Source organism: Xenopus tropicalis, chromosome 2 (assembly GCF_000004195.4).
Source record: "Xenopus tropicalis strain Nigerian chromosome 2, UCB_Xtro_10.0, whole genome shotgun sequence".
NCBI classification, from domain to species: domain Eukaryota; kingdom Metazoa; phylum Chordata; class Amphibia; order Anura; family Pipidae; genus Xenopus; species Xenopus tropicalis.
The window spans coordinates 138,417,772-138,444,227 of NC_030678.2; the positions used below are offsets into that span (position 1 = coordinate 138,417,772).

The 26,456-nt window shown below is 39.6% G+C and overlaps 1 protein-coding gene across 2 annotated transcripts in view; it reads right to left on the reverse strand.

Annotated features, from left to right (window-relative positions):
• Nucleotides 1–1,216: 1,216 nt before the first annotated feature.
• stat2 (signal transducer and activator of transcription 2) overlaps nt 1,217–26,456 on the reverse strand; it is a 57,046-nt gene continuing 31,806 nt past the window's right edge. Inside the window, exons 8-24 of one of the 2 annotated variants that reach the window (XM_031895718.1) lie at nt 24,497–24,645; nt 22,784–22,942; nt 21,910–22,002; nt 21,733–21,792; nt 20,679–20,699; nt 17,447–17,534; nt 16,632–16,688; nt 15,371–15,454; nt 14,832–14,930; nt 13,711–13,846; nt 13,133–13,182; nt 11,115–11,209; nt 8,102–8,238; nt 7,474–7,662; nt 6,265–6,319; nt 5,517–5,614; nt 1,217–4,362 (exon numbers count right to left, since the gene is read on the reverse strand). In XM_031895718.1, the coding sequence (XP_031751578.1) occupies nt 4,265–4,362; nt 5,517–5,614; nt 6,265–6,319; nt 7,474–7,662; nt 8,102–8,238; nt 11,115–11,209; nt 13,133–13,182; nt 13,711–13,846; nt 14,832–14,930; nt 15,371–15,454; nt 16,632–16,688; nt 17,447–17,534; nt 20,679–20,699; nt 21,733–21,792; nt 21,910–22,002; nt 22,784–22,942; nt 24,497–24,645 (1,668 nt within the window). In that variant the 3' untranslated portion in view covers nt 1,217–4,264. 2 annotated transcript variants of the gene reach the window in all.

Here is a 26,456-nt window from a genome sequence, read left to right on the forward strand (position 1 = left end):
TCTCTAGGTCAGAACTAGGGGAAGCAGAAGAGGCACGTGCCAAGAGTGCAGTGATGGGGGAAGGGAGGGTTGGGACATTAGGTAAGTACTTCTTATGCCCTTAACTCTGGCCCTGTTCTTAGTTGCTGGGCAGCAGTAATAAAAGGCTGCAGCATATCAACCACAATTCAGAAGACTGAGGGAATCCTGGAAAAGAACTGCTCAACCTGGCCATACATGCACCAATTGTTTCATACGATATTCGGTGCGTCTATGGCGGATCGATGAGATGACTGATATCGCAGGATCAGGCGGGTCAAAAGATTTTGATCTGGCGTCCGAGCAAAATCTGTGTTTAGAGCTGAATCATCAGGTGGAGGTAGAATCCTATTGTTTCTACCTTCATATCTGACGATTCAGCCCTGAACGTCAATAGAGGGAGGGAACAATCTTTCCTGCAACCAATGGTCGCATGAAAGATTGTTACTGGTGTGTGTATGGCCAACTTAAGGCTTACCTGATGCTTCAGTTTGAAAGTTAAATATATTTTTTTACAAATGGATTTGCTCTTTAAAAAATGAGTTTCAGTAAAGGATTATGTGTAAGGAGCACTATTAACTGCTGCATTTTGCTGTTACAATATCCCTGTTACAATGGCTTATATTGCTTGTACCAATGACAGGCTAGGCTAAAGGTGGCCATACAACATAAGATACACCATAAGGAGGGCAATAGCAAAGTAATCGAATTACAGTGAGGGTAACAAGACCCATCAGAGTGTGGACTGTATCAATGAGCCAATGCAATCCCCGATCCAACGGGAAAATCAAACCTGCCCAATTTTAGGCCAGATATCGGTCGGGTAGGCCTGTCAGGGGTCCCCATACATGGGCAGATAAGCTGCCAAATCTGTCTGAAGAACCTGAATCGGCAGCTGAAATTTGCCCGTGTATAGCGCCTTTAATCTGGTGTCACAGATACAGAAATAAGCAAGAATAGCATCTTGCAATGATTTTCTCTAAGCCCTCTTTACAGTAGTCATTACTGTTTGGATATTAAGGTCTAGGTAGCAGATATTTTTTGCACATTATTTTTGTGCAATTTTTTGGCCAGAGTAACTCAAAGAAGTTGCCATTTATTTATTTATTCATTTATTTTGAAGGAACCCAAAGAGGTTGCAATGCTGTTGCTTAAAACAAGTATATAATCCCATAAGCAAAACAAAAATATAATAATCTCCAAGAAAAGAAAGGCATTTATTTTGCATACAAATAGCATACAATACCATCATATCATCATAAAAAAAACATTTGCAAAGAAGAAAGCCCAACAGGATTTACTTTTAACATGGATTCAGGCAATTTAGGTACCATTAACTACTAATACTGTCTCAATATTACAGAGAAAATGTGTTTAATGGATAATAGAGCTCATACCTATACATATATGAGAGTATGTTTTAGTGTATGCAAATATAAGCGTACTTGTTGGGTATGAGCTTTTATAATGTCTCTATGTAACCTGTACACAAGGAAAGATGAAAAAAGACACAATTTACTTGTGTTTAATGTAATATAATACACCAGAGCCATGAATATCCTGTAAATGATATCCTTAGAAATGGAGCTTAGTGATGTAATCAGTTATAATTGGTGCTTAGTGACGTAATTTCTGTCACATGACTCACTGAAACGTGTGTATTGCAGTAATTAATGTACCAACCGTTGTAAAATATGAGGATATTAGAAGTCACCTTGGAGTTTCACGACCTGTGTAAAAGCGCTAGGCCTCCTGTCTCCTTGGTCCATATCCTTATATTTTACAACAGGGGGTACATTATTCACTATATAACTGACAACTTGTTTGTATTACAGCATTACAAGTTGACAAATAGTGCAAATAGCAGATACACAAACACCAAGTTAAAGACTATATGGGGTGCAATGATCTGAACAACTTGAAGCTGAAGAAATACAATCAAAATAGTTCACTAGATCTTCAACAATGATTTATTGTTCAATGTTATTATTGTATAAAAAGATTCTAAAAGCAGATGGTCTAAATATAAAGTATGCACACTTTGTATATCTAACCTGAACCCTTTCATCTAGGGTGGCTGCACATTTCCAGATTAGTCAGGCATATCGGCCAATTTAGACCATACTGCCCTGGACATACTGTATGTTGTCGTATTTGTACTCCTATGATCCTCCACTAGGGATATATGATTCTCGCCCACAGGGAGTAAGTCACTCTTGGATTTAAATAAATACTTACTCAGATCGAGCCTGGCCCCAAACTTCCCCCTGGGCCTGACTTGAATCATTCAGATTCACAAAGGATATTAACCAGACAGCTTTATTAGAGGTATACATTAATACAGAGTATTAAATAATAGCTCATACATCCTGAAAGCTCGTGAAATCGTTGTTCTTTGATAATAACTAATATAAACGTGTTTATAGCATAAACCTAAAACACCAATATCTACATGTCAGCTCTGTGGTTGATTTTGACAGACCATCCCGTGGTTGCAGCTATGTCCCAACCTGAAAATTGAATTTGCCATTGCCCCTGCCAATGGGTGCACAATCTAGGCATGTGCATGTCCGATATAATGAGGCTATCCACATCCAGGTTCCATATGGTAGCCATCATTTTGCTACACTAGTTGATTAATTGGATACCCTGAAAGGTTGGCCAGTGTATGGCCCCCTTTACTGAACTCCAGCTGCCTGCATGTCCTGGGTCATCTGTCTTTTAATTAATACCCACCCATGGATTTGATTTTGGCCAGAAAACACACAATTGTGTTTTCTTAATCCAAAACCTGTCCAACCAAAGCTCACAGGGAGATCTAGGCCATTTTCTCCACTAACGTTTTTCCTGCAGAGGAGAGAACGTGTGAGGCAAGCCTTACAGACACAGCTTTTTCATTCACTTACAGTTCACCAATATTTAACATCTCTGCTAACTGGCTCATGATCTGCAAAGAAATACTAAATGAAATGTTGGCCTGTTTATCTGTACAAGAGATATGTAACCCCACTCTTAGCCCCTATGCAGATTTGCATTGTATAATAGAAGCTAAGAATGAGAAAAGACACACATCCTGTTCAAACTTTTTGTCCAAATGAAACATGCTGAATTGCTAGTTTGGCAAGTTTAACTTCAAGTAAACATAAAGGAATCATCCATCCCAGGTCTAACAGTGGCTTATTAATCATGCACACTTCACATTATTTAAGCTGAAAGGACAGGCTCAGTATGTTAAAAAAGAACTAAACTCTAAAAATGATTATGGCTAGAATTGCCAAATTTAATATACTGTGACCCATGTGCACCAGCCTAAAGGTTTAGCATCTCTATAACAGTAATGATTCAGGCCTTCAAAATTTTACACAGGAGCTCGCCATCTTGGATTTTGTTAGGAGTGTCAGTGACACTGCACATACTCAGTGTGCTTTGTGCAGATGTTGAGAAGCTGTACTTAGGGGTTGTTGCAAACCACCAAACAGAATATGAGAATCGCCGATCTAAGAAGGTGAGGCTACATCGCTTATTCTAATACATAAAGCACTGGTCCTTGAACTGACACATAATGCACATAATTACAGCCTTCTATTGTGACTTATAATGTATATATACTGTATATTGTGAGTTGGTTCCTAAGCTCAGGTACCAGACACAGGCCATGTGCTTTAAATCAATAGAAAATAAGATGGGGAGCTACTGGGGCATCAGCACAGGCAAAAGGGCTGTGAGTGCCATGGGCTGGTACAGAAGCGCAAAACAGCATTTCCAGCCTACTATTTATTAATCTTCACTCCTCCTTTAGGCTAATGCCAGACGTGGCCTAAAAACGCAGCACAAGCCACACAGCCCCTGACTATGGCGTTTTTCAGCCTAGTACTGGTGACGTAGCAAATCCCATTTCCATGCTGCTAATAGTGCACAATAGTAAAAAAGCTGCGTATTTCCGTAAGGTCTGGCAGCTGCTTTTGTGTATACATAGGAATAGGTTGCTGTGCAAATATCGGCGTTTTTCGGCAAACGCATGAAAAGTCTGTGGTAATGCGTTTTCCAGCGTATTTACACATAGTGTGTTTTCCATCGAGACTGTTTAAGTTATTTCTATGGATGATGATATTGTGTGTTTTTCAGCCGCCGAGAGAATTAGAAAATACGCAGCGTAAAAACGCCACATCTGGCATTAGCCTTAAGGCAGGAGAAGACGTATCACCCCAGTCTTGAGTAGTAACTGATCTAATACAATATCCATCTTCTAGACTAGTAATTCCTGATATAATTCCACAGGTGAAACAGACAGCATTGGATCACTGTCAGCATTTATCATAATGCTGTCAATATTCATGGCTATACCTAGAAGGAAGAAAACATAATAGGTCACCAAAAATAAGAAGAAGCAAAACAGAGCACCTAAGACAAGTAAAACAGTATTAAAGCTGGCAATGCCAACACACTGGGAACAGTTTCACGTTTCTATTTACACTAGTCTAATGAAAATATTATGAATTGACTGGAATATCCTAATATGAACAACAAGTTTCTGTACAACCCAGGGGTATGGCCAGCATCGTTGCTAAAAATGGGCAAGTTGGCCATAAATGTCATGCTGCATAGCAAGTTAAATCCTTCATGTTTTCTACAACGTAATACTTGGTACAAAGGGGCACCTTACTATTATGGCTTTTTAGAGCACTACCTCATCTGAAACAAGAGGTGCCTTGTCTGTACATTTGAATGAGTAGCAATGTCATGGGAGGGAAGAATATTTGTCTGATGTGCTATAAGCTTCAGACATAGATCATATACTGTAGGTACCACTGAATTGAGCTTAATCTGGTTCCCGTTAACTGTCAAGTCTTGGTGCTGTACATAAGGGATAAATATAGAGCAACACAGTTTGTGTGTTGTTAGGTTACGAATAAAATATTTTGCTCTCCATTTTCTATTGTAGATAATATACTTCAGGGGTAAGAAGTATCTTTTTTCCTGTAACTTTTCCATGAAAAAAGGTTTTTAACTTTTGTAACTATTTTAACTTGTAACATTGTGCTTTATTGCAGTATTTGATAAGATTGCTTTCTTTTTTTCAGCCCTACTGGCTTTTGAAATTGGATATGCATTTATGCTCTTTGAGCAGCACTGGGACACTTTGCAATTAATGGCTATTTTAGGCTTAATATTTAATAATTTATTTGTTATCACTGTATTCTAGATATGTTTCTGTCATTTGCACATTTACTTTTAAGTAAGGCCTATTTGGTATTTATATGAATTTGCACTCTTGCACTAGTACTGAGCTTAAATGGATTGTTGTCAATTATTGTTAATTGAAGGGTTATATATATGGCTGTTTCTTTCACGTGTGCTTATGCTTGACAAAGGGGCGGTCTTAGCCTCGAAACGTTGTTTCGCAATAAAGAATTTTAAGGGCAGAGCCCTGGATGAAGCCCTTGAGTGCCGTTGCTTTTTTTCGTTTATAAATATAGAGCAACACATATCAGACAAACCTGCCAGGCCATCATCGTCAATGGTGTAATTCCATTCATCCATGTCATTATTTTCAGATGTTCTAGGGGAAAAATTACTCTCCAACTCGTCCACTTGCCTACAGCATATATTTTTTATGGAAAGAACAAAGTAAGTAGTATATATTAAAAAAACCTCATATCACAGCATCTATAATAACAGAATAAATAAGAGATTATTCATCAGAAATCTGTATATAAAAACATTTATGCAGCACTAAAAATCTGGTTTCACCTGCTCCTTCTGTACATGAAAACTGAAATAATCAGCTACCATCAGGCCATTCTGCATGCCCCTGACCCACCCCTTACTTGACCTGTACACAATAGAAGTCTGGGGGTCTGTATATCTTGGAAATTAAGCCTACTGTAGTACCAAGGATTCATGTTTATGCATATTTACTAATATATAAAAATGATGATGTCCACCACTGTATTAAACTGCTTAAGCAATAGAATGAAATAATATTTTTTAAAAAAGTGTGAGATCAAGATACCCACGGGTACAGGGAGTAGAGAGGCTGTAGTGCAAGAAAAGAAGTGCAAATTCAGGAATATTTTGACTCCTATTACAGACCTGCCTATAGCATAACCAGTTAACAAATAGTGCAAATAGCAGATACACAAACACTGTTATAAAGACTATTTAGAGTACATATTTAACAAAGAGAAATAAGATTTGAAAACAGGCAGTTATTGAAAAGAGCCTTAGCCATTGTGGTTGCCTTACCTTGTAGAGACAATAATCAGTTTGCGCTGGAGGTACTGCTCATATTGCAGGGTTACTTTAAAAGAAAGAGGAAAAACATGAATATTTCCTGCCGGGTGCTTATTTTTGCTCACCAATACATCTGGACATATATACAGAGCATACACCTGCACATACAGAGCTACAATAATAATACTCACATCCTACTACTGCATATACAGAGAAACTAGTAATATTACATTATACACCACATATCTGCATTCTAATGCTGCATGCAGAAAACCAGCAACATGCCACATGACACCTCGCAGTGGCAATGGGAAAAATGTTTAATAGCAGTTCGAGTAAATCTGGTGCAAACTGATAAGTATTAAAAGTCCACAGAAATTAACAAAAGGCTTAACCTGTCACTAAAGTGAAAGGGGAGTCATCACTTAGCACAATAATTACTCTATGTCTGTAGCACCTGGATCTTGTAACTACTGTGTTTCTTTATACTGCCAAATAGAAGATACGGGCCAGTACACTTGCAAGTTTTGCATTTTACCTCTGATTTAAGTCTAATATGATGTCACTGGATTGCATGACATCACTTTATGTTTTTGTTCATGTCTAATTTGTATTATTAGGGATGTACCAAAGGGTCAATGTGGACTAGCAAAGCAGTTACAGGGATGCACTTTTTAGCTCTCTGAAGAACTGTAAACTGCCCTGTAAAAAAAAGTATAAAAGTGTTTGGGGAGGAGTTGTTTGTACCCACTTAATGAATGCTGCTTATTCTTTTAAAATGTTGATATTTGTTCTGCTCATGTTGCCATAGCACTAATACCATTTACATGTTTTAAAAGACACTGCGACAGTGCACTGTGCCTTGTGCCTATGCAATGGACAGAGACTGCATCACTTAACATAATCAAGAGAGCAATCTGGTGTGTGGAAAAGTCTAATTGAGTCTAAGGGCTCTGGCACACGGGGAGATTAGTCGCCCGCGACAAATCTCCCTGTTCGCGGGCGACTCAAGGGGCTTGCCTTGAGAGGAAACATACGCCGCCGCATATGCCATCCCACTGGCGATTTACATTTTCGCCGGTAGGATGGCATTTTGGGGAGATTAGTCGCCCGCTAACAGGGAGATTTGTCACGGGCGACTAATCTCCCTGTGTGCCAGAGCCCTAATTGTTAAAGGTACTGAGTGCTAAACGAGTATAGATTTCCTCTCAATATACTCACGTTCAGGCCTTTTCTCGTAATATGGACCAAAAGCCTCATCCTTGGGTATGTTAGGGTACCGATACTTCAGAGGATTCTCAGGAATGTTTTCCTCAGCCAAAAGCTGATAGTTCCGGATGATCTCAGTGAGTGGGATGGAAGAGAGTTCCTTCTTGGTGTATGGTTGGACAGAACGGATAGTGTAGGTTCCTATGGGCAGAACACACAATAAAACGGGTATTTGTAGAAAGAGCTTTGTTGTGTATAGCATTAAATGTAAATCATTTGGCTGAAATCCAGTAAATATATGCTACAGAAAATGGCCATTGAGAACACTAAAATTTGCACCTTTAAAAGCTATTAAAAAGCAACTTGTGCCAATACAATCCCCTTAGCATCCTGCTGTTGTTACCAATAGGTCAGTTTAGCATACTCTGATGAATATTGTGCAATATTGTGTAAGTCTATGACACTTTTCATGCAAATATGGAAAGAAAGCGTTACATGCATGCCAATCAAGCTAAGATCAATGTTGTTATCACATGGTGCATGATATCTGAAACATATATGGATGCTCCCAGGTGCCAATTATGTGCTGCTAAGCCAGAGTGACTATACTATCCTTTCTGCATGCCATTATTTAACCTACCATCTTCATGCTGTTCCACCCAGGTGCACGTGATCCCACCACAAATGCTCTCACTAAAGCGAAGGAGAAAAGTGCCTGATATCTCGGCCTTTAGCAGAATCTCTTCTTTCTTGCGACTTACAAATCCCATCACGTGCCTGCAAATACAGTGTGCACATTATAGTTACCCAGGAGCAGAAACCCATAGCAACCACTAAGATGTTTGCTTTCAAACAGGTAACCAATAACTTCTACTTGCTTATGGGTTACTGCTCCTGGGCATAAATATGTAATAAAGTTACAGAAAACAGTTAATCGCAGCAAGTCTGTTTATTGACCTTATTTCAGAATAACATTACATTTTTATTTGCTTTTCTAGGTTTCCTAATACTCGTGATAAGATACAGTGAAGTCTGCTAATAACATACATTTAAACCTTTCTATTTCAATGGCACAGTAACAGTGTTTCTGGTTCCCAGTCAAATGAATGGGAATCATGCCCTACTAGAGAAAGGGTTAAAGGACAGGAGAAGGAACTGTTCTTCTGCACCGACTTCTTTCCTAAAGGGGAACTACCGCAAAAATGAAAATTTAATATAAGCTTCAGCATACTGAAATAAGAATAATCTAATTAAAAAGTCTGTACTGTTACTTTTCACTACCCTCCTCTCAGCATCTGTCTTCATTTTCTCTTCATGCAGGAGATGGAGTGAGATTTTGATTGACAGTTGGGTGTAATCTAGCCTTTGAGGGGTGTTCCTTTAGCCTAGAAGATGAATTAGAGCTCACTGTAGACTGTGAAAAGTTGTTGAGTATTTCAAATGGTCATGTGTCTTTCCACTACAGTCTTAGCAGACATGTCGTATGTTTTGCTATTATGTTCAAATAAATACATATATCATGTTCATGTAAGTGATTTGTTCCCAACAGGGTAAGATTTTCTATTTGCTTGAATCAGTTATTTGAGTGAGCTGTAATACAAGACAATAAATCAGGAAGCCCCCTAAAAGATATATTAGATCTGTCAATCAAAATCAGACTTCTGACTCCTGCCAGAAGAGAATATGAAGAGACAGACAGATGCTGAGAAGGAGATGGTGAAAGGGAGGAGACTCTCAGAGGGAAGACCTACGTTTGAATACACCTAGAAGAGTGCCAGGAGCAAAATCCACCTGATCCAGCTGAGGAGAAGGTCAAACTCTTTAATAATTTATTTAGAGTAGGACATTATATGAGATTGGAACCTTAACAGAAGTGTTTTATTATTTCTCTATTTATTAACAACAGAATTGAAAATTCTGTTCTGGACTCATTATTATTCTAGGGAGTTAATTGGATTTATGGAAGCAATCTAGGAATGTACTGTCTTATCCAGGAATATCTGGGCCAATCTTTAAGGCTCTGGCACACGGGGAGATTAGTCGCCCGCAACAAAACTCCCTGTTCGCGGGCGACTAATCTCCCCGGATTGCCATCCCACCGGCGAAAATGTAAATCGCCGGTGGGATGGCATACACGGCGGAAATTGCGCCGCCGCGTATGCCATCCCACCGGTGATTTACATTTTCGCCAGTGGGATGGCAATCCGGGGAGATTAGTCGCCCGAGACACAGGAGATTTGTCGCGGATGACTGATCTCCCCGTGTGCCAGAGCCCTTAAGGTCAAATTTGGACAAATCTTCAAATAGACTGTACAGTTTGCTTTAAATAAAGTAAAGTAAGACTTGCACATTTCTACTACCAGTCAGTCCACAGCAAACAGTACAAACATCAGGACAGCAGGAAGGGGAGAGAAGCTGCGGCTTTTCTAAACTTCCTTATCTGCTGATGCACCATGAACTGCCCAACATATTGACATCAGAAGGTCAGATGATCAAAACTTAGTACACAGGTTGTTTTCTCCAACAAGAGTGCGGGCTCTATTAGCCCACACCTCAGGTGGGGGAAACCATTTTTGGATGACAGGTGCCTTTTATTGTAAAGCTGATCAGAGTTGCTGGTTGGCAAGGTCCCAAGGTTAGAAGAGATAGAAGTGATAAGTGCACAATGAAAAATGGAATTCTAGCAGTGTGTGTGACTGCAAAGAGTAATAGGGTTAGGTATGTTGTCAAGTTGCTGAGGGCTGAGGTTATAGGCTTGAATGAAAAGGTGGGTTTTAAATGATTGTTTGAAAGCCTCGAGGATCTGATTGTAAGAGATGGGGGAGAGAGTTTCAGAGGATGTGTGCAGGAAGTTAGAAGAAGAATGGAGAAGTGAGAAGAAGTAAATAGTAAGGAGAGAAGACGTTCAAGTGCTGACGAAAGGTTAGTAGTTAGGGGATGTATGATGGTGCAACACTGTTAAGTACTGGGGCAGTATTTGTGAAAGGAGAGATGCATGAGTAGGCAAAAGGCCATCCAGCATACAGGTTAAACTTATTTTCCTGTCTGACTTGGAATATCCAGAGACAGTAAATACTTCTTCTTTATTCAGATGTGTACAATGATTATAGCTAGAAAGTGGGCACCTCCAACTAATGACATGAGCAGGAAATTAATCCCATTGCAGTTTCCCTGACAGAAGTTTACTTTTAAGACAAAATAAAGGATCAAATACCTAGCCCATCTTACTAACATTTCAGCTTTATCATACAACAAGTTATTTATTTTATTTCTAGCTAAAATTAATTGAAATTAATTTTCACTGGTAGAATCTGTTTGGCTAAAGACTCCAAGTCCATTCCCTTGTGTCTAAAACCTGGCCAAAAAGAGTTAATATAAGAGTCCTAAATAGTTCATATACATGCAGCCAATAATGCATCCACAGATCCATAATCATTTAGCAGAAAAGAGTGATGTTTTTAGGATTTAACAGGAACTGGTGTAAATGATGGGTAATTTCCGTTATGCACTGTAGAAATGTGTCGGCAATATATAAATACTAGGGAATAAATAAATAACAACAGTTATCTGCTGTTTTTAGTCCATCAAAATGTTAACCATAAAGGTATAAAAAAACATTAGCATTTTTGTTGTTAATAGCTCTTTAAACAAACCCGTCATTCCAGATGTTTTCCAGATGAGCTTTCACCAGGGCAAGAACGGAATCAAACCATACCCAGAATGTGAAAGAAACACGGGGTAAATTCTCCTGTAAAACAACAACAAATGTAATTTTTTTTCTGTGTGCTGCCCTGCAAAAGGCATACGCTCTACTCAAGCTGCTGTACTAAGCAAGTCACATGGGGCTTGGCACGGCACCCTTCCCTTACTTCCCCTACTGGGCCTTTGCATCATCCAAAGCACAAGCATGGCCCCCTTCTCCTTTTACACTGTAAGCTCATTTGGGCCCTCTTTATCCCTTGTATTAGTTGTTTCTATATTTAAAGGGGATCTGTCACCCAGACATAAAAATCTGTATAATAAAAGTCATTTTAAAATTAAAGATGAAACCCAAAATTTTTTTTGATTAACACATCTATGCGCATTATAAAGGAATTTAAAAATCCCAGCTGTCGATCATATATTACCTGCCCCGCCCCTATGTCTTAGGTGCTGATTTTTTTTGCTCATATTGGGGGTTGGTTTTGTCTGAATTTCTGGTCAAGGAATTCATATTTACCGTATATACTCGAGTATAAGCCGAGTTTTCCAGCACTCAAAATGTGCTAAAAAAGGAAACCTCAGCTTATACTCGAGGCAAGTTGCAAAGACAGGGGCATATTACCTCTCCAGCCAATTGTTAAAAACATACCAACAAGGGTTGTAGGGTATTTTATTTTATTTTACATTTTGTTATTTGGAGGATTCTATTTTTAAGGCATACCACAGGCAATATAAAAGACTGTTACTAACTCTGCTTTTAGCTGCAATCTTATGACCTTCTTGAGCATGTGGAAATAGTCACAGGAAAATCAGTTGCTTAAGCAAGAGGATGGCGCCTTTGTCATGTAAAAGCCTGTCAAGTCAGTAAATGTTGACCACAATCTTCTGCCAACAAAGATGTTAATTCCAAGCATGCCATCTGCCAAGCTTTTAACCTCTTTTAGATACCCCTAGCCGGTTGGATAGGTAATCCGGCGCTGCCTTTACTACATGCAGCGGATGGGCCGGTTGGATTACTATGGATGGCCGGTTGGACAAGTAATCCAGCGCTGCCCTTACTACTCGGACACAAGCTAGTGTGCAGGTGTGTTAAAAGAAATGGATGCCTAGGCTTATACTCGAGTCAATAAGTTTTTCCAGTTTTCTTAGGTAAAATTAGGTACCCGGCTTATATTCGGATCGGCTTATACTCGAGTACATACAGTAGCTAAGTCTAAAAATCGTGAATTCAGCGCATCCAAGGACAAGGCACACTGGGCCCTTACTATGCTCGAATCAGCGCTCTTCTGTGCCTGCACACAGAACCCAATGCGCTGGCCCAATTGCAGGCACCCGGGGCAGTTTTCAGTGCAGAAATGCTCTATTATGCATTTTAACTCCAAAATTCGCTCTGTGTGCCTGCACCCAGACTGGCACAATTGAAGCAGGTGAAGGCACAGAAAAACACAGATTTGAGATATTTGGGGTAATTCTCTGCCTGCGTTTATCCACAGGCCAAGAATCAGCCTAGTGTGCCTCAGACAGGAGAGGGCAATTACTTTTTCTTTCCATTCAGCACCTCCTAGATGTCATTGCATGTATATGGGCATAGGCATGGGCATCAGGTGCCCAACTGTGGAGCATAAACAAGATTTTGGGACAATGCAAAGCTTGTCTTAGTAACAGTGTTTACAAAATGGCAGCTGACTGCTTGCTGTGATTGTGTACTTGCAATACTAGGGAAAACAAGATTTATATAATTTATATAATTTATGTGTAAGTAAAGTTTATTTTGCACAACTAACATGATAGAAAAGGATTTGGAATTGTTTCTCACGGTGACAGATCACCTTTAAAAGCCGTGTAATTGCTCTAGACCTGTGAGCGCAACAGTGGCACTGACTCAGATATTAATATCAAAGCAAGCACAGCTCTCCAGTGTGTTTTTGTGTTATTAGTTACAAATGTACACAACATTTGCATAATTTACCTTACAAAATTTGTTCCAGGACACAGTGCTCTCGTCTCTGGGAGTCTCCTCTACAAAACATAAACGCAAGAAAGGGAAATATGAATGGAAATATTAAGATGCAACAGAACAATGAAAGACAAGAAATAAATAATCAAATACAGAATAGATTACACAGTTTGGTGCAAACATTTGAAAGTAAATAAAAGGGGAAGGAAGATAGGGCTTTTATTAATTCCTGGAAGAAAGAAATAGAGGGTGAAAAATTGGACTGGGCAGGTAACAGACATAAAGGGCCATTGGCAAGATAGAAATCTGTCCCCCCAACTCTGGTCAGAAATGGATGTCCACACTGCAGACCTCCAGGTGTTGTTGGTATCCCATGACAGAGGAGGGCTAAGAGTTGTTTGTAAAACAACATTTGGAGGGCCACAGTTTAGCTGACATTGATTTATATACTAGAATAGTTTTTTTTCTGAGAAGGATCTCTTTATAAAGGGACCGCTGTAAGACTTGGGGCCAAAGACAATGACCACACTAGCCAGGCCTAAATCAGGCCCTAACAATGGAACAGTGGTAGGTACCACACTCTAACATACCACAGAGTTTCTTCCCCAGCATTGCCAGCTGGTCTGTGTCCAGCTCTCGCCTAGTGGTGCATGAGAACTGCCAGCTCAGTGCTTCTTTTAACGACTGCCAGGGAGCCATTGGGGGTTTTGAGAAAAAATGTACATCCTGTTCATATGAAAATTTGTAAAATAAAGACATTTACATTTTGTAGTAGACTTCATTGTTTATAATTATCACTGACAAATAGGACTTTGCCATCATAGCAACTCTATTTCTGCAACAGGCTCACTCCAACTAACACGACAGAGAATGTGATTAGCACTTCAATTGTCTGCACTGTTTACCCAACCTATCATCTTTATATGGCCTTAGCTTAAGGGTGCCTTCTGGCATGTCTACCCTCTGCTGAATTATGATGTATTATTTTTAACTTCATTAATACTTTGCATTACAATCCTTATAAGAATATTAAAAAACATTACCAGTGTCTACCTAAAACTAAAATGCAAGCACACATCACAAAATATATACACCCACTGTATAGTGGGTTTCCTCCCCACCAGGGGAAAGAGGAAGGGGCAGGCAATGTTATAGAGATAGTGATAACTGAGCTAAGTTTTACAAGTATCCCAAAATATGGTACTGGAGTATTGAAAAATTATCTTTCACCTACCCTTCTGCACTGCTTATCTTTCATATCTATTTAGTTATCCTTTTAGGGCCCTCCTGTATGCCATCCCAACAGCAAGAAGCAAGACTTAGTTCATTGTTTGGCATTGCACAAGTAAGCAGCATAAATAGCAAATATAAATATTAGTTGGCAATATTCTCATTTCACTCTGTGGGGGTCATCTATAAAATTTGTGCAACACAAAATTATTCGCACAGTGAACATATTTGTCCTGCCCGTGTTTACATTTATAAAGCATGACAAGACTGGTGCAGTTAATGTGCAAACATAATTGCAAATGTTTATGTCATTTGCTCATGCGCAAACAATCATTTGTAAAAAAAATATGCGCTGCACAAATTTTATAAATGTGTGTGCAGAAAACTTTCATGGTAATTGGTGTATATGAACAATTACATTTCTAACACATTTAAATTAAGTTACTGTTTTGGGAACATAATTGCTAGAAGAACTTCTTACCTTGGTGTCAGAACTCAGCAAATTAAACCAAAGGACTGAGGCCCACGCAACAACAAACTGACTGATGTTGGAGATCACTATGAATGGCAAGGTGGCAGTCTGAGGAAACAAGGCCACAGTAAAACATACAATAACAACTGTAAGGAAAAAAACAGGGGAAATGTATTGCTTCTAATATAAGGGCATCAAGATAGCATGGGCAGAAACACCAAGAACTTATAAATATCGTTAGGTTTGTGATGCATTGGCCGTTGGCCACTTTTTTACTAAAAACCTTTCTCAACACAAATCACAATATTATTGTTATTATATTATTAATATTATTATATAATCAATGGCACGAGAGACTCAGATATGCTCACATTTAAACAGAAGCAGGCCAAGTAGTTCTAATGGTCACACTGCAGCATTTGATGGCCCAAGCAGTAGCTGACCTGTTAATTGACTGTACACCATGTGTCATTTTGCTATGATATAGAAGTTTACCTAACACAGTTGAGTTAATGCCATGCACTAACAAGGGATCTACATCTCCTTACCTCCAGTTTCATCTTCAGGTCCTCGTACTTAAAATCCATAGAGAATGTAATGAGGTGGAGTTCCTCCATGACACTAAGTGATCCCTAAAAAACACACTAAAATTAAATTCAGGAAATACCATAATGCTCGATGAAAGGGGGTGACCAGGTATGTTCTTACTGCTTACTTGCACTTTAGCCTCTCTCTCTGCCATTCTATTAAAATACACTTTTATCCACACCTGTCCTCATTATCAAAAAACAAATTGAAATGTCACCTTTTTTTTCTTGTAATACTGGCCTTTGAGTTGGGGGAGTAGGCCGGGCAATAGTCCAAGGGTGGGGAAATAGGTGGAGTGGGTGGGGAAATGGCAGGGTTTAGGCAGGTCTGTACTTATAATAAATAATCCTTTAGCAGAGAGGGTCAGGAAAGGGAGGGGTTTGTAACCATAAACCCAAAAAATGTCTGTGCACAATGACAAGATAGCATGGGCAGAAATCCTCTATTGCAGAAGACTAATCTCCTCTAAATGCCTTACCACTGGTAATAAAATAATCACCACTGGAGAAACATATGCATCACTTTGGCTTTCTTAAGTCGCCTGCCATAGAGGAGATTTGCCGTGGCCAATTAACCTCCTTCTGTGTCAGGGCCCTTAACCCTGTTAAAATTATACTGTATACCCTCACTTTAGTGTCAGCAAGATTTTACTTTTGTGACAACAGGGACCTCTTACCTTGGCAATTAAAGGAACAGTAACACCACATTTTTTTAATTCTTTATTCCCCCCGAAACAGCTATAATGATAGGTAACTTCCCCTTGGATTTTTTTAACTCTTTAACTTGAATTTGACTCGCAAAGTGCCCCACAGAAAAAAGTCGAAAATGCAATGGCAGCTTAAATTTCTCCGTGGACAGAACTGGAAGTCAGCTTCAGGCACCAATAACCTAAAGCACCTAAGCTTTTTTTCAGTGTTTGCAGCTTAAATGTATTTTTCTATTCCTTCAGACAGCTTTTTGGTCAATTTTCCCTTTCTCCTATGGGGCACTTTGCAAGTCAATATCAAGCTGAAAAGTTAAAAAAAATCAAAGGGAAAGTAAGCCTACTGTTCCTTTAAACAATAATGTCCCTTGCTTAAATTGGTTCTAAACTATCTTCTGCAACATTAGTATAAATACACTTTTCAACCATTAGGCAATGTGTGCCATGGTTTTGCAATGCAAAAACACACACACATATCTATACATATATATATATATATAAATAAATATACTGCTTGCCTCATTTGCACCTTTTCCACCTTTTCCTCCAGTACCAGCTTTCTGTTCTTTCAGTATCTAAAGGGAAAAATAAACACCATTACTCCAATCATACACTAAATTTGATTGCAGCGGTCTTCTGACTTTTTGGTTAAAGCCAGCCTTTGAAGTCCAGTACTTGGTCAAAAAAAGTACATACATCAAAACATTAATCCAGTCATATTAGCCATAATTCCCATAAAATGCCCTACTAGAGCATATAAGTGTACATTTAAAATGCCATTCTAATTTACCTTCAGGTTTGGCCTCCAGGAGTATCACATTTGCCACAAGTATCAACCAAACTGCCCTTCATGCTAGGTCCCCAAGCCAATGCCCTGGGTTCCCCCATAGGACAGCCAGGCCCACATTTTGGGAACCACTGTTCTATAGGAATTGTGAAGACTCACATTTTTATTGGCATTACTGGTTCCTAATAAAACTACTCTTTATGTCACTTTTACCTAATTAGTTGTTTGTGTGCACTCCATTTTACTCCAAGGCTACATAGATTGCGGGTGTCTAGGTGAAAAAAGCTGCTAAGAATTCATTACCATAGCCATTTAAAACACTAGGAACTTGTACTGGGTCGTAATTTAGATCTACCCCTTCAGATGTTGATTAGGTCTAAATCTCCCACTCCCTAAACTATTTTTTCATTCCCCTTCTAAGAAGTCCTGCCTACCATAGCACTGATGGTCTGTTTGGGTGGTGCACGAGAATATAACACTTTCAGTTATACAAAGCAAAATCAATAAGCTATAACTATTTTACAGAGAATATACACATATGTATACCAAATGTTTAAAGTCTGCCACTAGGCCTTCTCCTTGGATTTCCTCCATGGCTTTGTTCTGTGTCCCAAGCAAATTGAATTTCCGATAGCTGTGTGAGAAAGGTGCAAAGGTTATTCACTACACATATTATCAGCTTAGTTAAAGGAACAGTAACACCAAAAAATGAAAGTGCATAAAACTAACTAAAATATAATATGCTGCTGCCCTGCACTGGTGAAAGTTGTGTGTTTACTTCAGAAAGTCTACTATAATTTATATAAATAAGCTGCTGTGTAGCCATAGGGGCAGCCATTCAAAGAAGAAAAGGCACAGGCACATAGCAGATAACAGATAAAACACTATTGTATTCTACACAACTTATCTGTTATCTGCTATGTAACCTGTGCCTTTTCTCCTTTTTTCCAGCTTGAATGGCTGCCTCCATGGCTACACAGCAGCTTATTATATAAATTATAGTAGTGTTACTGTAGCAAACACACCAGTTTTACCAGTGCAGGGCAACAGTGCATTATATTTTTATTACCTTATTTTCCGGTGTATAAGACGACTGGGTGTATAAGACGACCCCCAAATTTTGCAGTTAAAATATAGTGTTTGGAATATACTTGCTGTATAAGACTACCCCTCTTCCAACGCACACCAAAGGCCAGGCGACTGGCTGGTTGTTGTATACAACTGCTTTGATTGGTTAGAGTGGTCACACAGGACATTGGTAGCCAAGGCCCCCTAAAACATTAGTAGCCAGGGCCCCCTAAAACATTGGTAACCAGGGCCCCCCTAAAAAATACATCATGCAGGTAGGCAGCTGTGAGTGTACATGGAGCATAAACAAATCAGAATGTCACTTCTCTGTTGCAGCCATAAAGAAACAAATCATTGCTTGGCTAAAGTTACCCTTTATCAATGTACATAGTCTAAAAAGTCAGCGCAGTGGACTTTCTCCAGCACCCCCCCCAGCGACTTCCTCCAGCTTCCTCCCCCCCCCCCAGCAACTTCCTTTGGCTCCCCTCAGCTTCCCCCATCCAAGCTACATCCAAGCTACCTCCTGCGGCTCCCCCACCAGCGACCTCCTTCGTCTGCGTCTTCCTTATTGCAGCTTGCTTCCTCATATGTCCGGCCAGGGCCAGGGCCGCCGTCATTGGTGGCCAGCGGAGAATTTGATTGGTTGCGCCCCGTGCATGCTTCCCGGACATATGAGGAAGCAAGCTGCAGTACCCGGCGTATAAGACGACCCCCGACTTTGGCACAGATATTTTGGGGTAAAAAAGTCGTCTTATACGCCGGAAAATACGGTACTTTAAAGTTCTTTTACAAACCGGATTCCAAAAAAGTTGGGACACTAAACAAATTGTGAATAAAAACTGAACGCAATGATGTGGAGGTGCCAACTTCTAATATTTTATTCAGAATAGAACATAAATCACGGAACAAAAGTTTAAACTGAGAAAATGTACCATTTTAAGGGAAAAATATGTTGATTCAGAATTTCATGGTGTCAACAAATCCCAAAAAAGTTGGGACAAGGCCATTTTCCCCACTGTGTGGCATCTCCCCTTCTTCTTACAACACTCAACAGACGTCTAGGGACCGAGGAGACCAGTTTCTCAAGTTTAGGAATAGGAATGCTCTCCCATTCTTGTCTAATACAGGCCTCTAACTGTTCAATCGTCTTGGGCCTTCTTTGTCGCACCTTCCTCTTTATAATGCGCCAAATGTTCTCTATAGGTGAAAGATCTGGACTGCAGACTGGCCATTTCAGTACCCGGATCCTTCTCCTACGCAGCCATGATGTTGTGATTGATGCAGAATGTAGTCTGGCATTATCTTGTTGAAAAATGCAGAGTCTTCCCTGAAAGAGATGACGTCTGGATGGGAGCATATGTTGTTCTAGAACCTGAATATATTTTTCTGCATTGATGCTGCATTTCCAGACATGCAAGCTGCCCATGCCACATGCACTCATGCAACCCCATACCATCAGAGATGCAGGCTTCTGAACTGAGCGTTGATAACAACTTGGGTTGTCCTTGTCCTCTTTGGTCCGGATGACATGGCGTCCCAGATTTCCAAAAAGAACTTCGAATCGTGACTCGTCTGACCACAGAACAGTCTTCCATTTTGCCACACTCCATTTTAAATGATCCCTGGCCCAGTGAAAACACCTGAGCTTGTGGATCTTGCTTAGAAATGGCTTCTTCTGTACTGTAGAGTTTTAGCTGGCAACGGCGGATGGCACGGTGGATTGTGTTCACTGACAATGGTTTCTGGAAGTATTCCTGAGCCCATTCTGTGATTTCCTTTACAGTAGCATTCCTGTTTGTGGTGCAGTGTCGTTTAAGGGCCCGGAGATCACGGGCATCCAGTATGGTTTTACGGCCTTGACCCTTACGCACAGAGATTGTTCCAGATTCTCTGAATCTTCGGATGATGTTACGCACAGTTGATGATGATAGATGCAAAATCTTTGCAATTTTTCGCTGGGTAACACCTTTCTGATATTGCTCCACTATCTTTCTGCGCAACATTGTGGGAATTGGTGATCCTCTCCCCATCTTGGCTTCTGAGAGACACTGCCACTCTGAGAAGCTCTTTTTATACCCAATCATGTTGCCAATTGACCTAATTAGTGTTATTTGGTCTTCCAGCTCTTCGTTATGCTCAAATTTACTTTTTCCAGCCTCTTATTGCTACTTGTCCCAACTTTTTTGGGATTTGTTGACACCATGAAATTCTGAATCAACATATTTTTCCCTTAAAATGGTACATTTTCTCAGTTTAAACTTTTGTTCCGTGATTTATGTTCTATTCTGAATAAAATATTAGAAGTTGGCACCTCCACATCATTGCGTTCAGTTTTTATTCACAATTTGTTTAGTGTCCCAACTTTTTTGGAATCCGGTTTGTATTTTTTGGTGTTACTGTTCCTTTAAAGGAAACAAAAAAAGCACTGTGTCTGAGCAAGCAGCTAAAAATTATACTCTATTATCTATTAGGGCATGGTCACACTGAGCTTTGGCTCTGCTGTTCCCTGCCTGTGGTATTTAATCAAGGCATAGACAAGTGTATCCGTCCTAATCCACATCTCCCTGTAGCTGCACTGACAATTACAGCTATCGCCTGTGTGCAGCTACACTGAGCGGAGCAGAAGTGGAGATCGGGACGAAAATGGGCCAGCGCTCTGTGTGCCCATGCCCTTAGCATTAAGAACAATGCATAAGATAGATTTTCTTACCCTTTAATACTGGGGGGATTCCTGGAAAAAAAAGAAGAAAATAATCATAAGAATAGACTCAAAATATAAGCATGCAGGATTTGGCTACATACAAGCTATTTTTACAGGTTTCACACCAAGCAAAATCCTAAGTGCTGAAGCATACTGTATCCAACTGAAAGGCTAGTCACGAACTAAGCATTTTTCATAACTGTGTAGAAACACAGGCAGAGATATTTGTTATGTTTGCACTGATGGGCATAGAATTAGGCCTGTCAGCACACACAGGGTGAATTTTGGCAGGAAATCACTAAATTCACCCTGTTTGTGCATTGACAAGCCAATGCCATGCCTGTCGGTGCATAGAGAACTGGAAGTAAAAGTCATCAAATTGGCCTAATGTTCCACTAGTCCTATATGGAATCAAATGCATAATATTTGCCTAGGTAAATAACCCACAGTAACTAAAAAAAGTTTGCTTTAAATAACAGGTAACAAGTAAATGTTGCCTGCTAATATGTTGCTATAGCTGACTAGACCTGTAGCTACTTTACATCTTCATTTATATAACCAAAAAGTCATGTGACTTTAAAGCACCAGAGATGAATCACTTTTAAAACTTTGCTTAAGTTTTAATATGCAAATTTTCAGACACATTTTGAATGGATTCCCTTAATAAACCACAAATTGTCAGTGAGAGTTCTAACTATACACTGATAACATATCATTTTCAAACCCTGCTATAAGTTCTCTGGCACACGGGGAGATTAGTCGCTCGCGACTAAACTCCCTGTTCGCGGGCGACTAATCTCCCCGGATTGCCATCACCTGCCATCCCACCGGCGAAAATGTAAATCGCCGGTGGGATGGCATACGCGGCGGCGCGATTTCAGTGAAATTTATGCCAATTAGGATTCAGATTCAGTTCGCCTGGGACCACAAATCCGGCCAAAACCGAATCCTTAAAAAACCGCCGGGATTCGCCCGAATCCCTAACCGCATCCCTACATAGTTTTCATTCTGGGGATATAGTTTTTGATTGGTTGTGTTAAGCAATGCAGAAGGGGACACTTACTTATCCACACAGAAAGAGACCTTCAAGTTGTCTTTAAGTTTTGGTAGATTCACAAGCAGCCTAAACATAAAAAATAACATCTGTTAATAAAGTTAATATCATACCATAATATGCAAGACTTGTTTGTACGGCTAGACTGGCACACCTTAAGGGTTCTTCTCAAAAGAGTCCACCTACCTGACCCTCACAGAAAACTGTGTGCTGGTTTTTAATACAAGGGGGCGTTTACACGGAAAGGCCATGATTGGCTGACGATCTACCACAAAGGATCTAAAGCAGAAAAATAATACACATTGCTTAAGAAGGAGACAAATGTACATGATCCAAAACACAATAAAACTGCAATAGAAAAAAGTACCAGACAAAAAATACTATGTGGTCATATATAAGCATAATACTGTCCCAGTAGCTTCCCAGGCATGCCAGATACTGTGCCCTCTTTGTCACTTAAGGCTTGTGCACCCCACCATACAAGTTCTAAATGAGGATCTGTGCAATGCCAGGACAGTACCAAGAACCTATATATCACTAACCATATGGGTAGGAAAGGTGTAAGGTATAAGGTAGAAATCTCCATGTTCTAACTGCCACTTCTGCCCTTATGTGAGTGTGGGCCTATAAAGTCCGCTGGCCATAGGAAGAAACAGGACCTTAAAGTGCTTCATGGGATTTGTTTTCTTTAAAAATAAATGAAAGACAGTACAGAGTGAAACAGTGGCAGCACCAATATAGGTTCAAATCCACCTGGGTGCAGAATTATGATTTATGAAATGGAAGCAAGAAGAGCTGACAGTATGTTGTAGCTCTCAGTTGTACTACATGTAAGCAATCCATCACAGTGCATTATGGCACAATTAGCCCTGCCTGAAAGACTTTAATCTTGGCACACAAATTTGCGAGTGAAGATACAGAAGCAGTACCTGATGGGAAAACTAAAAAAGAAAAAAAAAACAAATTCAAAACTTTACAGTAACGATGTACATGGAAAACTGTGTATTCTAAAATCTACCGTATGTGCTTACAACACACTGATACTGCCATGATCACCTACCTCTGGAGAAGAAGGGACAGCAATTCATTAAGCCTCTGTATCAGGTTGGGTGGATCTATTTTCAGTGGGTCACCCTCATAAGAAATTCGGGATGGCAGTTCTGCGAGATTCTTGAAAATGCGGTGGAGCTGGAAAAAACACTCTGCAGTCTTTGTTACCCTGTACAAGAAAAGTGGGGGGTGGGCAGAAAGAAAGTAATCGTTTATTGTTGGAGCTAAAGCTGATCAAATATAATGAGATTGCAATAGTCTAGGCATACATAGCACCTCAGGCACCAGTTTCAACAAACCTGCCATAACACTTGCTTTGTCCATAGTGGTAATGATCTGCACCCTGATACAATACATGGCACAAATTATTAGGTAAACATTGCTAGTACCAGAGAATCATTCACTCTAAAGTTTTGAATTCTCACACCAATACTTCTAAAGACATTTTTACCTAATTTCTAGTTGTGCTAATGGGAACATTGTACTAAGAGTGGTACTATTAATAACCCTGTATAGGTACATAGGGTTGAAAAAAGACCAGAGTCCATCTAGTTTAACCCTTCCAAGTCAACCCAGCATACACAAACCTATACTGACCTATCTATACACTCACATACATAAACCCATACTGACCTATCTATACACTCACATACAGACCCATACTGACCTATCTATACACTCACACACAGACCAATACTGACCTATCTATCCACTCACATAATAAACCCATACTGACCTATCTATACCCTCACATACAGACCCATCTATACCAACGACCTATCTATACACTCACATACATAAACCCATACTGACCTATCTATCCACTCACATACATAAACCCATACTGACCGATCTATAAACTCACATACATAAACCCATACTGACCTATCTATCCACTCACATACATAAACCCATACTGACCTATCTATCCACTCACATACATAAACCCATACTGACCTATCTATCCACTCACATACAGACCCATACTGACCTATCTATACCCTCACATACAGACCCATACTGACCTATCTATACACTCACATACAGACCCATACTGACCTATCTATACACTCACATACAGACCCATACTGACCTATCTATACACTCACATACAGACCCATACTGACCTATCTATACACTCACATACAGACCCATACTGACCTATCTATACACTCACATACATAAACCATATATACCAACATCAATACAAACTGTAGATATTAGTATCACAATAGGCTTGGATATTATGCTTGTTCAAGAACTCATCCGAGCCCCTCTTAAAGGCATGTTGTATGTTATCCCTTCCTAATTTATAGTTGTGCTAATGGAAACATTGTACTAAGAGCATTACTATCAATAACCTTGTATGTAATCCCTTCCTAAAAAGATTAAAGTTAGGTTAACTTTTAGTATGTTATAAAAAGTTCTATTCTTTTTTAATTGCCTTTCATTTTTTATAGTTTTTTAATCATCTGCTTTCTTCTTCTGCCCCTTTTCAGCTTTCACAATGGGGTCGCTGACCCTGGCAACCAAAAAACAATTGATCTGTAAGGCTAAGGGTACACGATGTACACAGGCAGAGAAAAGCAGATCACGTCCTATTTGATCTATCTTGAAGCTTCACTGACTGGTTTGGGCTGAAATCCATACATTTGAGTTTTACTTAATCCCAGATCAGTAATGAGGTGAAATGAATTGGTGGAATTAAGCTTTCTCTACTCACCAGCCCTGAAGATTCTTGAGAGATGTTTCTGTGGGGGCTCCAATACATTCCAGTTTTTGCTTTAACAGCCACTCATCTAATTCCTGCTGCAGGAATTCGACAAGTGTCTCACACAACCCAAGCAGGCCCTTTATTTGATCCAAAACCTCCTGGGGGTAAAAAGAATATTTTTAAGGTATAGCCTACATGAGCAGCTGAGCAGAGAAAGAACAGTAGAGAATGTGTCCAGTGTATAAAACCCACTTATTGTACAGCGCTGCGGAATATGTTGGCGCTTTATAAATAAATGTTAATAATAATAATAATAATGTGCATGTGTGGCACAAATTATTGTTGCCTTCCTTTCACTTGAGGGCTAAACTATAGTAGCCAGAGAGGGTGAACTTCAGTACCAAATTATGTTTTAGCCCACTAGGAGGCACAATTTCAGTGAATGTTTCATTTTAATTTAGTTAAATTAGGGGAACAAAAGTAGTCGTGTGGCTACTCAGAAATTAGCAGAATAGAGTGTCCGGGTCATTACCCGTGTGTTTGTAATATCTGGGAGATGGAGAAAGTGCCTTTAGCATGTTCTTATGTGGGGGCTATTAACTTCTAAGGGCTCTGGCACACGGGGGAGATTAGTCGCCCGCGATAAAACTCCCTGTTCGCGGGCGACTAATCTCCCCGAGTTGCCTACCCCTGCCATCCCACCGGCGAACATGTAAGTCGCCGGCGGGATGGCAGAAAGCCAAAGTCTCAACAGCTATCTTAAAGAACATGTAAATGGGATTTTTTTAAGAGTCTGGAATTCGTTCCCAGAATTCCTTTTGTTTGCTTTTGTCTGTGTGAGGCAGTCTCCTCAACCTTATTTATTTGTTTGTAGAACCACATGGTGACTCTACCTAAGCTGATCAGAAAACCCTACACTACACTGATGAGCCCCCAATAAGGGCGAAACTGGTCTGTAGTTGGGAATCTGATCAGCTATTGTCCTGACTTCAGCTTCAAACCCAGTGGGTGAGCTGTAGCCTATAGGATAAACCCATGTAAATGGGATTTTTTTTAAGAGTCTGGAATTCGTTCCCAGAATTCCTTTTGTTTGTTAAAGAACACATAAACCCTTTATTTTTCTACCATGTATATAAGTTGGGCACATCTCCCCCATCAAATTTTAAATGGTAGAGAGAATTATTTGCTATTTAAACAGTGTAATTTAGAAATAAAAACTACATTACAAAAATCATGACAGAATCCCTTTGTTTTACTTTTAGTTTGTTACAGAATGTCCAATTCATAGCAACGTCTCAATTTGTCTTCATTTTATTTGTTTATTTTTTTAATAGTTTCTTTTAGCTATTTGCCTTCCTCTTCTGCATCTTCCAGCTTTCAAATGGAGGGGGGGGGGGGTCACTGACCCCTGCCAAAAAGCTTTTGTGCCATGAGGCTACAGTTTCATTGTTCCTTTTATTACTTATCTTTCAATTTTGACTTCTCCTATTTATCTCCCAGGCTCTCATTTCAACCAGAATATCAGTCCTTGGCATGGAGCACCAGCCAGTAAGGTTAAAAGTAAACATAATGTGGCAAAAAAAAACCAAAAAGAAACATAATAGGCTTCACCCCAAAGTATCACCAGCTTGGCTTGACGCATTCCATGGCCCTTAGCCACTTATTCAGAAGCTCATTTTAACCAGTGCTTGGTTGCTAGAGTAAATTTGACCCTACAATTCCAAACGGGAGAGCTGCTGAACAAAAAGCAAAATAATTGCAAAACCACAAAAAGTTAAAAATTAAGACCAATTGCAGATTATCTCAGAATATCATTGTCTGCATTATAGTAAAATGCATACCCTTGTAAAACAGCAAATGAATCATTTGTGAGATAGGTCATAAATCTAAGGTTTAGACGTGTTCTAAAATAAGCTGTGTTTGTAATGACAAATACTTTCTAAATAATCCCCGTGCTGATAATACAACA